General features: G+C 36.4%; 1 protein-coding gene across 1 annotated transcript; it reads right to left on the bottom strand.

Moving 5' to 3' along the window:
- Positions 1 to 452: 452 nt before the first annotated feature.
- Positions 453 to 7432, bottom strand: LOC129286792 (homeobox-leucine zipper protein ATHB-14-like). Its single transcript, XM_054922843.1, has 18 exons — positions 6916 to 7432; positions 5091 to 5250; positions 4827 to 4939; positions 4480 to 4570; positions 4287 to 4382; positions 4070 to 4183; positions 3864 to 3947; positions 3502 to 3657; positions 3335 to 3409; positions 3153 to 3259; positions 2812 to 3001; positions 2511 to 2699; positions 2322 to 2402; positions 2073 to 2207; positions 1426 to 1751; positions 1203 to 1314; positions 965 to 1114; positions 453 to 796 (listed from the first exon to the last, which is right to left on the bottom strand). The coding sequence occupies exons 1-18, from the start codon at positions 7125 to 7127 to the stop codon at positions 650 to 652; spliced, it is 2538 nt and encodes an 845-aa protein (XP_054778818.1). The 5' UTR covers positions 7128 to 7432; the 3' UTR covers positions 453 to 649.
- Positions 7433 to 12628: the final 5196 nt, after the last annotated feature.

Here is a 12628-nt window from a genome sequence, read left to right on the forward strand (position 1 = left end):
AGAGACGAAACTGGATTGCCAAACAGGGAACAGCCAGGGGATAGGGTCAGGATTGTACAGGTTTGGGATGGACGATCTGAAACGATGTCGTCACGACCTTGACCATACATATAATGTTACCCCAGATCCAAACGCTGCTGCAAATTGAGATTCCATGGGCCCCACAAATCTTCCTAGCCAATGAAATGAATTAACTTCCCCACCCCACACAGCGCACGCTCTTTTAACATTGGATTATTGGTCCTTCGGTTTAAAGGTATAAATACAAAACAAATTACTTCAACCATTGCCAGTCTGGGACAGTAAAGTAATTATTTAAAATATATCATTTCCAACACTCATGAAGTGTCATTTCATATTATGCAAATGAAAGCTACAGTGAATTCAATCACAAATTTGTCTCCAGAGCGTGATGTACGAAATTGTCAAACATAGGAGCTCGAAGTGGCCAGTATCAAAATAGGATTATATTTATATATAGAAAAGAGGTTCTCACAAGTAACATGGAGCTTACTAAAGCATAAAAAGCAAAAAAGCAGGACATGAGTCTTGAAATCCTGGCATTAGTACATATTATGTCTACGGTAATTAAGTGCTTATCATAACCACGATGGAAACCATCATCCTTTTAGCTGGATTTTCCTTCCCGTTAGACAAAAGACCAGTTCATGAACATGAAAGCAAGGCAGTGATTGGAATCATCATCATCCAGAACTTTCCAGGCTATCGCCTGCTCATACGACACTGGCCTGTTCATGCTCGAGACACATATTCCTGCTGGCAGATAAGAAAAACCCTGAAAAGATTCCGACATTGAACAAGCTGGCATCAGATTAGCTTATTCAAAAACTTCAGACAAAATTTCAGTGTCTCCACCTATATCTTGTTTTACTAATACATAAAATAGCTAGGAATTAGGCAAATTGATCTCTTCAGTGAGCTCAAGTCTAAGTAATTCGCTCACCTGCTGCATTATCTTGGCGAACTCAGAGCAGAGAATCTTCCTGCCAGCCTCATCAAGAACTTTATCAAGCATTATATCTTGAAGGGCCACGAGAGTGGTTTCAAGCATGTCAAGTCCAGCCTGGTTTGCAAAGGTGAAAACAGGGGATGCCTGCAACGAATTTCTGGAGTCAGTGGCCTCACCTTGAAAAATAATCACAGATTAACGAGTGAAGTTTCTTGAACATAATGTGATTTACATTTGCTTTTACAGAGCAGCACATAATTGCGTCCGAATGGTGCCAAAGTTGCTTCAAGATAGCATCACTTGCCGTGGACTCAACATGAAATATCTCACCCCCTGTGTGAATCCTGACGAAACAAGTAATCATTGCACACTCAGGAAAGCTAGTAACAAGAACAAGACATCAGAAGTAAAAATCTCAGCAAAATGAAAGTTTTGCCATCCGTCAAAAGACAAACCTGTAGCTCCTACAGATCCAGCGTGCCAAAGTAAGAGCCTCTGGAGTACCGGGAAGAGACTTTGGCCCAAGCTGGGTACTTAGGCGAGAGGGAGCAATAGCCATGGCAACCCTCTGAACAGACCCCACAACACTACGCACATACTGGCGAGCCATTGCAGCCACATTGTCCCGCATATGGTTCTCAAACATGAATTGAAATGCAATTGTAAGGACCGACCTAAGATTGTAACTATTTGGATCAGTGTCACCGGGTGCTCGGGCATTGCCAGATCCCGCTTCAAGTGTAGATGCCAGATCCAAAGTTCTATTTGCTGCTGAACCATTCTGAGATGCACAAGAAACAGAAACAAGCACTCAATCACCACTGCTCTTAGTTCTACCTTCACAAGGAATGACTTGGGAGCTAGGATTAGCTAGGCCAAATAGCTATCTAGAAACAGTGCAAACTAGGATTTACCTTGAAGTTATTTTTGGACGTGATTTAGCTATATTTTTTTATGACTCCAAAAAATGCCTAAATAAAAATTATTAACAATAATATTATACCCCCTCCATGTGGAAGACCAAAAAAAACAAAAGAGTTCCAACAACAACTAATAAGAACATATATAAAACCAAAAAAGTTGCTGAGAAGCAATGCTAAACTGTTTTAGGATCCAATGGTATGACACGGAAGCCAGAAGGAAGCAAGACAGCATCATCAGCAAATGATTCATCAATAGGTGCAAATACAAGTTGAGCACATGATCCAATTGCATTCTCATCAATTCCATAGCACAGCTGCAAAATCAAATTGCACATAATATAAATACATAATAAGAATAATTCAGAATCCATTTTAGCTTTCGGTTTAATCAAGATACCAAGACAGACTGCATAAAAACGCAATTCTACCTGCAGAAGATACATATCCCGGGCCAGAGCCACATCTTCAGGGGAAAATGCATGACCCTCTATACGAACTACCTCCAAAAACTGTACCATTGCAGGGGATGACCAATAAATATATTGTACAAAAAAACAGAAACAGATCATCAAGAATTGTAACGGAAATAAACATAAGCAAGAGTTGCAAGCCAATACCTCCTCATGTTCAATAGTATGAGCAAGTGGTAAAATGACCTGACTGCTGGGGAAGCCACCAGGCCTTGCACAAGGAATTGTGTAAGGACTAGCCTTGAGACATGCAGCAGAGTATGCATCAACCCCATAATCAGCCCACTCTGAGCGATGCTCCCTCAGAAAGCGAACAAGCAAAGCAGGAGGAACATTCTGCATGTCATCTTGAAGTTATGACAAAGTATAAATGTAAAATCTGTATATATTGAAGATGTAAGCGAAGCCAGATATTATGGCCTCATAGATTAGCAAGCTCAGAAGTTACCTGCAGCAGCATTGATGCCTTGGCACATAAAACCCCGCCTCCAAATGTAGGGAACATTGAGGTACCATAGTGGGACCCAAAAAATTTATTCGGAGATGAGTTAACGGCTATGGTCACGTCCTCAGCACCATCACTGCCCATTAGAGACCAGCCATCATCCACAAACCCATTCACAGCATCATTGAAGCCCCTAAAAACGAAGTTTTAAGAAATTAGTAGTCAGTACAGAAGATAAGCTGATTTAATCTTGACTCTGACATCCAAATTTGATGAACCCAGTCAAAAACTTTAAGTGAACAAAGTTGCCAATGATTTTGCCCCCAAAGTTGGCAGGGCCTCACCTGCTAAGTCTCTGACTAAATGTTCTTAAAACAGCAGGCTGGCGGCCCCCGCCATATTGAATTTCTCCACTTGTTTCTTGAGCAATTTGCCTTATATGTCGCAAGGCCTGTACAATACATTAAAAATGTTATTGAACAATCTTAAGTCTAGTCAAGAAAGTGATCCATGCAAGTAAACTTACAGCAATAGTCATTTTCTGAGCCAGGATTTTTGATGATTCATAGAGGGGCCTAAGGACTTCAGGGACACTCCAAGCCTGCCAGAAGTAGATTTATTATTAGATTACCGATGAGAACAAAGCTTGCAAAATGAGGACATAATTGAAAATGTTTATGTATTATTCCTCACATCTAAATCCACATGATCAACAATGTGAATAATGGATCCGCCACCCTCACAGGGTCTAATTAGATAGCCACTAGAAAGCATTTCAGCTCTAACAAAGTTTGATGCAGGAGGACCTGTAGGGCCACCAGTTGAAGAAGTCAAAGACCTCTCACATATCTGCAAGCATAATTTCAAGATGTTATTTTCTTTTTCTTTTTTTCTTTTTAAAACAATGACAGCTGCAGAAGGAACTTTCAATTCAGCATTTTGCAATCAGCCAACCAAAGATATCCGATACTACATCAGCATACAAAACGAACTTCCACCAACAAAAAGAATCACATTCTAAATAAAGAAATAAAAGATTAGGATTTGCATAGTACCACAAGACTTCCATCTTCCATATTCGTAGTGTATCTAAGAGTCCAAAAGTCACGTGCTGCTGCCAATGTTGTAGGTGCATAGGTCTGATAAAAAGTTGTCCAATAAAATTTTACATATTAACAGCTGAACTGAGGAAATGTAATTAATAATTGATACTGCAGTTGAGCTTAAATTTATAGATTAACACGAGGCAAGACCATGACACCTGCATGTACATGAGTTCAATTGTCCCCCCGTTCCCAGTGGGAACTATGCTCAACACATCAAGGCAGCGGCAATCATGATACCAAGATGGACGATCTTTAAGAATCTCAGCAACCTGAGATGAATTATCATGTAATAATCAAGAAAAGCAAAATTTCACCACACAAACAAGAAACATAAAGGAAAACTTGCATCAAACCACAACTATAGATACATACCTTCATGGGCTCAAGACTCACGAGGCCGCAAGCTCGTGCTGCTATTCCACTACAATTGCGGGAAACAGCTACGATTCCAATAGAATCCGGACCAGGCTACATAATGGGGGAAAAAGGAAAAACATATTCTCAATTCCAGGAATTCCAATGGTATGCACAAACATAAAGGAAAGAATTCTTAAAGAAGTCACACCTTCATCCCAATCATCTGGACCCAGTCGACAGCAGTCCCAGTAGCCTTGGAAAGGAACTCTGCCAGGGTCTCCTCAGCTATCGCCAGAAGACTGAACTTAAAAGGATTAGGCACTTGGGTAAACACTCAAAAGAATTAAGGAAAAAAAGCTTCGGTAAAGTTCCTTAGGTGTTTAATATCCATTTGTCCAATAAAAACACAACATGTAGAACTTTTGTAACTTAAGTCAATCGTGTCATTTTAGGTATGAAGGATACTCCCATGTCATATTCAATTAGAAAACCTAGAAAATAAATCTAAGTAGCTCATCCTTAGTTTACAATAAAAAAGGATTAGAAGTTAGTTACCCAGCTGGGTTATTGGCATCCCTCTGGGGATGCTGAGGTGTTGGGTTTTGCTGTTGTTGTTGACCACTCATTACCACAGACTCACAGCTATTGTCTGTAGTAGTAGCAGACGCCTGTGAAGAAACCAGTAAATGAGATTCTCCATTGAACAATACCTTTAGATAGAATGATGTTTGATAGCTGGAACAGTGCTTAGTAAACCAACCGATGCATGAGATGAAAATACAATAACAAATAAAAACACGTGAAAGGTGAAGGGCCTACAGTATGTATCTGTTGCTTCATGTATCCATTTTCATACACCAACTGTGACACCTGCTTCTGCAGTCGATCGTTCTCTTCCATTAGCAACTTGTTCATCGCAGAGAGCTTCCTGTTTACAGTTTGCAGTCGCGAAGATTCCTTCCTCTGCTTTTCACGACATCTGCATTACATAATAGGCCATTCATAACATAAATGACACTACGACAGAATCATTCTAGCAACCACCAACACAGTACTTAGTTATCAGACCATCATTATCTTTTGTCATCTGATAGGCAAAAGATTGAAAATACGAAACAGTAACATCTAAAGTAAATTTAACGCAGACATAGTAAAGTGGAAGATGATGCATTTTATAGGAATTTCAAGAGCAGAACAAAACATTATTTATTCAAATAGTTTGCTATAAGATGAAACAAAGTAGTAAAACAGATTTATTTCCTTGTTCCCATGTTAAGGATGACATCAGAAAATCAGCAATCAAGCAGACATTAGACGAAACAGTTAAGGTTATTAAAACAAAGCACACTCTCAATTTTAATTTTAATTTTATTACTAAATAATTTAATTGAAAATTACAATTTAAAAATTAAAAATTTATGAAAAAGTTACAAGGTCAAAAGTGAAAAATAATCAGAGTGGAAAAGTCATCAAAGTCAGCTGTCATTGTCCTATTAAACCACCCTTCCAAATTTTAAAAAAAAAGTCCCTATAACTGAAAAATAAAAAAATTTAAAAAATTTGCACTCCAGATTCAGAACCATTAAGCAAAGAATATATCAATATAAATTTACTTATAGTTTAAAATTACTTAGGTTTAAAATTACTGAAAAGAAATTGAATTTAAATTTGAAACTAATTACAATTAAAAATTAAAAATACAAATTATAAAAAAATTATAAAAACATTTCTCTAAGAGGGGGGGAAAAACAAAACTCTCCTTCACGTTGCATAACACAAGCCTTTTTCTTCTCCATTCCTGTTCAAACAACACTCCTCACAACTGTTTAGTCCTTTCAAACCTTTAAAATAATAAACATTTTTACTTATGGTTTTACTAGCAACATTTCTGTTACAGTATCTTTTACAAAAGCATCATTGAATGACCAAAATGATGACTCGGACAAAAAATTAGGCGTGGAAACAGCAAAATGTGATTGATCAGCTGTCGCTATCTTCCATTTAATCAACTCAATAATAGATCCTTTCTAAATAATATTATTCATCAGCAGAACTGAGATCTGCGCAGGGAAAATGACAAAAGGAAGTAACTTTCCCAGTAGATCTTCATCTTTAAGGTGATAACAAACTAGCCTGTAAAATGAAGAAATGTTTCTCCAACAGAATCAAAATAGCAACAACATGAGCGAAGGAAAAAAGGTAGCCAGAAAAGACCAACCTTTCAGCCTTCAGGACTAAAAGAGAACATTGAAAAACAAGAATCTTAAAGAAGAAAATAAGTTTTCCTTTTCTCCCGGAGAAAACTAAACAAAGCAAGGAAATTTAGCCCCCAAAAAACATTTCCTTCCAACATTCCTCTCTGAAACAGACTCTCAAGAAAGGCAACAAGAGTAGTATGAAATTTACAGGATAAGCTAAGAGAAACTAAATGCTTGATTAAACTTTATATTGTCAAAAGAGGAAAATTTGTGTGATTTAAAGTGAGAAGTTTTCACATCTCTCCTTTACTTCCCTTCCTCCCAAATCCAGATGCAAAAAGGAGCCAGTGGGAAAAAAGTATGCATCACGGAAAACAAATGAAAGCAAAGCTTCAAAATGAACTCCTGAGCAAGCATCACACGCTGTTGAGCTTGAGCTATTTTACCTGCGGTTCTGAAACCAAACTTTGATCTGTTTGGGCTCAATATTAGCAAGTATAGGACACTCCCTAATGAGCTGCTGTCTCCTCAAAGAACTAGGTTTTGGGCATTCTGCATACACCCTCTCCAAAGCCTCCACCTGCTCAGGTGTATACCTTACGTACTTGCTCGTGTCCATCTGCTTGTTGGGTGAATCTTTGTGCATAGAAAGAGCCATGGAAGAAAGAAAGTTTCAAACAGAAAATGGGGTTTGGAAAAAGCTAGTGTGTTTCTGTTTGGTCTTCTTCTGTGCTAGTGTTATCGGGCAGGCTCTCTTCTCCAAGAGAGCCTCCACTCTCCTTCATCTGATAGTGAAGATTGCCCTCAAAAATTGAAGTTGGAAAAGAACGAACCAGAAGGGGTTCCTTGGTCTCTATCTTAGACGCCAATCTCGAGAGAACCAGAAAGACAGAGAGGGAGAGAGAAAGCAAAACCCAAAGATAGAGACGGAACGGGGCCAGACCAGAGCAAGCAAGAGCGACTATTTGTGTGATTTTATGGTGTCTTGTTTTGAGGAGTGGGAAAAAAAATATAAAAAGAAATCAAATGGCAACCGAAACGCCAGTGGCTCCTTCACTTCACTTTTTTTTTTTTTTAATTTTCTCGCAAACGACCCTCTTTCCCCCCTCGAGTTTCGAAACGTGTGATGCAAAAAAAAAAAAAATACGGGAAGCGAAAATTTAGCAGAAAGAAGACAGTAATACCCGAGCCGAGACAAAGCCTCCCACTGCGCGTACTGGAAGCAGAACAAGAATGGTTTTTCTTTTTGTAATGTTGAGAAAAACTTATATTCCCGTGTGAAATATCAATATCAATCAATATCATATATAGACATATGTGATGTATCATACTTTATCCAGGTTTCTTTCGCTGTTCATTAATCTTTAAATCTCAGTTAGGGTGGTTTTTTTTTTTTTTTGGGTCATGAGTTAGAGTGGGGTTGTGAAGTTATACATACAGACAGATTTTACTGCTAATTGCAAGAATATCGTCCGAGGATGTAGACATACATATTTTCGAAACTTTACTTTCTTACTTGATTCCTCTGTAACTTTAATGTGACAAGTTAAATTCGCTAATTGTTAAGCAATTATCAAAGCTAATAAAATCAATCACATTACTAATCAAAAGCTTTACTTTATTTATTAACTATCTTGTATTGCTTGTTTGTTGTTACACCCATTTCGCCGCAGGCTATATTGGTTACTAATTCTTGAAAGAACTTGAAATTTCCTTAATTTTATATGTACATTCTCTCACACTAACTAATAACCCTGTAACTTTATTTACAAATTTCATGTAACGAGTTAAATTCATTACTCATTGATTTATTATCATAACTTGTAAAATCAATTATATTACTAGTTATTAAAAGCGTTACTTCAATTGTTAATTTTTGTCTTATACAATTGAAAGAATGATATTTTGATTGTTTTATTTTAGAATTTTATTTCTATTCAGTGTCAACATTTTCCAGTGAGATTTTAAATTATATTCAGCCCAGATCTAAAAATATATCAAATTTGTGGTGTTCAGACGAAATTCTCCCTTGTTTGTACGTCTCTTTGGATTATTTATTTGGTATGTGTCAGTTTGAGGTTCTCTTTGTTCATATTTTACAACAACAAAAAAAAGTATTGTTACAGAAAATGAGGAACACAGACAAAACAAGCGTCATGTGTTGTCCATATTGAAACCAGTCTCTGCTCCTATCTCTCTCCCCAAAGGAAAAAAAAGAAGAAAGGTGGAGCAGCAGGGCGTTGCCGCCCTCTCTCTCCCCCCCCCCCCCAACTCCTCCGCCATGGCGTGTTTCATTATATTATATTAAACTATGTGTGTTTGTGTGACATGATATGATGTGCCATCACGCATGCATGCATGGCAGCCTCATCTGGTGTTGAACATACATACATCCATACATATATATATATATATATATCTATACCCACATATACCATAGACAAAAGGAATCCGACAAATATTTTCTGTGCTGGGTATTAAAGCTTGTAGGGTTGGTGGATTTGACTTAATGCTTACCCCAAAAGTTGTTTACATTACCTTCATTTTACACCGAATAGTAACTTTTTTGTTTTATCTGATCTGTTGCAATTTCATACAGTCATCGAAAGCATTATCCACTTTTTCAACGACAACAACAAAAAAGACATTGTCCACTTTAATTGAATTTACAATTAAAATGATGAGGAGCCCATCATGGATAAAAAATGAAAATATGATGATGGTCTGATAAACATACACTGCTCAGCTTGCTCCTGATTAAAGACTCGAAGAAGATTCTGAGCCTTAATTTAAATTTATCATACACTAATTGTTCTATCAAAGGAGCTAATTTAAAATTAAAAGCACTTCGCTACATTGCTGGCAAACCATTCAGTGTTATAAATATAGACAATGTATCATCTCTAATTGTTTGGACTTGTTCGGTAAAAGATTAAATGAATTAAGCTTGCATATATTTAAAGCCCTCCAGGAAGATAAAACGCACATTATTAATTATGTACCCGAGTCAGATTTAATTTGTCTATGATTTTCAGTCAACCAATGTTGACCGTGTGCCTTAATCAATTTGGTAGGACATACACAATCACTTTCTCTGTTTTATTGTCACAATTTGTGACTTATTATTATATCCTTGATAACCTTGGTCTCACGTTCATTTAAGACTGCATACTCGGAGTTCAATCTAATTAAAAACCATTCTTATTTCTTGCTGTCGCTGAGATTATTTTTTAAGTCTCACGTCAAGTGGAGAGAGACTATATTTAGCTACTGCAAGTAGTGATCAACTGGTTTTAATATCACAACAGTAATATTGGGGGGTGTGTGTGTGTGTGAATATAGATAGAGAGAGAGAGACAGAGAGATTGTAACAAGTTTTCTTTTCCGCAATGTTTTACAGTTTTTTTTTATATAAAACAAGTAATTAGATTTATAAAGATATAAAGCATAAAATTAACCTATGATGAATATTTCAAAGTGCAGTAGACAATAAACTTAAAAAAAATCTCGGAACTACTTTTGTATTGTTTTTTTGTGCGCGCGCTAGGTGCTATTATTCCTTAGGTGCTTATGGAAACATGATATATAGATGTCCAATGCTTCTTATAATTATTACATTTAATTAATTATCAAATACACGTAGGAGTGTGTGTGTGTGTGACACACACATCACTGAACCATTACTAATTAATTAATATACGCGTCGTACCATTTTGTCTTAAACGTCCCATTTAACATGCATAGTTTTAAACATTGGCTAGATAAGTTAATATTTGTTCATTTATATTGGATTGGTAATAATATAAAATTGAAGGAAGGCTATACCTGAATCTGATGGCAACAATTAGAAACAGACAAACTTAAAGTGATGAGAACAGGTACAGAGAGATAAGCAGTCATATCTATATATATATATATATGTTATTAGAGAGAAAGCTTGAAGAATTTATGGAAGGTTAATATATAGTTCAAATTATTATTTCCATTGATCATGCATATGTTGGTATAATTATAGTTATCCATTACAACTTTTGCACGTAAAATTAGGGAAATCTGTTACATATAAATATACTATAAACATAATAATTTTCACGTGCATTGTCATGATGAAGTCGACTATGTATATCAAACGCCGCATGCATACCTCGGATTTTCATCAGTCCCATGTAAGTAGTCAAGAAGGAAGAATTAAGAGAGATTAGTCTAATGGGTGATTATGATAATGGCTTAAAGAGCACTGATACTTTACGTGATTACAGATCTAAAAGCTTTCATAGAAGATGAAGTGTTGAGTAAGTCAAAGAGTTTCAAGTTGGCCACATTTGTAGAATCTAAACCCTAGCTATAAGCAATAAAGCATATTTATTAATTAATATCGTGATTAAGATAGAAATGGAATTCATCGACCACACCAACCATATTGGCCACGATTGACAGTGTTTAATTTAATTACTGCCCTTTATTCACATACAGCATATATAATATACATACACGAAAGGGACAATAAAGGTAATGGTACCTCTGAAAAGCAATTGACTTTTCATCCCACACTCACAACGTTGACTTTTTACACACAAAGCCTCACATGTGTCTAAAGCATCCAAAGCTTCAGGGTGTGCACTCCAGATCACAGCGGAGATCCATGAGAATTCAATAGATTTGCAAGTAAACAATTAATCAGGAGAAAAAACTGAACAACTGATCATGAACAAGTGTGATGATTCAAGTTTAGATTCGATTTTAAAATAAATCATTGGTTGAGTTAATAGCACCACATACCGACATACGTACGTACGTTGCATTGAGATTCATGTGCGTGTATATATGATTATTTAATTAAGTCATATTGAATTATTATCAGGTCCAATTGGGAATAGCTCTCCCAGATATATTTTTTTTTTGGCATTTACACAAAATAAAACATGAAATGTGCGCGCGCGCGCACATATAATCAAAAGAGACAATAATATTATGAAAGGGGTGCATGGCAGATGATGGGGGAGTGAAGGAGGAGTGGTGTGGGTAAAATGGGCTGAGAAGGTTGAGGAAGAGACAGGAGTGGGTCAGCTCCACTTTCATGTGTTTTCCATTTCATACACTGTGGAGCTCATGCTAGGGCCCTCCTTCCCTCCACTGCTCCCTCAATTTCACTTTTACTTTATATATATATGTGTGTGTATGTTAGTATTGATCATATGAAATTTGTTGTAAGAGATAACAATAATAAAATATATATAAATGATAGAAGCAAAACACACACACAAACCATACTCTTTTATTTGTTTTCCCTTTCAAGGATATGGCAACATGACTCCTCAAGATCTAATCTATTAAATTTTGTGTTAAACTGCATGCCAATTTATCTTCTTTCATTTCATTTGCTACGGGGCAAAACTAACACTGAATGAATGTTGGGTTTGGTGGAAATAGAAAAATATTATCATTTAGGGGGGTTGACTATGTTTTCAATAGAATTATCTTTAATAGGAGAATAATCGTACGCAAAAGATAAAGGGAACAAAAAAAGGTATATCAATAATTAATAATTCCTCAGTCTCCTCTAAATGTTACTTTATCAGGTATCAATGCAAACAATTAATAACAGGAATTTTAATTACAGATTAAAAGTTATATTTAAAATTTAATTTTTTATTTACAGTTATTTAAATTCGTTGTTTTAAAACCAAAGTGCATTCTGATTCTCCCATATGAGAGAGAGAGAGAGAGAGAGAGAGAGAGAGAGAGAGAGAGAGAGAGAGAGATGGTATTTTGAGATGGGAAAGGAGGAAGACAAGGAGTGTGAAAAACTCAGACCCCACCCAGCACCGAAGAGTGTGAATGCCTTTGCGTCTATTTTACATCTCTCTCTCTACTTTGGATTCATTGATAAGAGGTGTAAAGGTAGACATAGATTTGGAGAAAGCAACATGTGATTTTGATTACCCCAAATCTTATTATGTCCTCTTCTCATTTATTATCCCTCATCATTCCCCACTCCCCCTTCATTTATTCTCTTCATTATACTTTCCAAAAGCTCCCCATTACATTTCCTTTTATAACCATCTCAATTCCTTTACTACAACTCATTTAATTAGGGACTATTCCATTGAAAGCACAATGCATGGAATTCTTCTCTCATATCCACTTAATTGAGTATAT

The sequence above is a fragment of the Prosopis cineraria genome, unplaced genomic scaffold (assembly GCF_029017545.1).
Source record: "Prosopis cineraria cultivar Desert tree isolate PC_DT_omini unplaced genomic scaffold, ASM2901754v1 PC11, whole genome shotgun sequence".
Classification (NCBI taxonomy): domain Eukaryota; kingdom Viridiplantae; phylum Streptophyta; class Magnoliopsida; order Fabales; family Fabaceae; genus Prosopis; species Prosopis cineraria.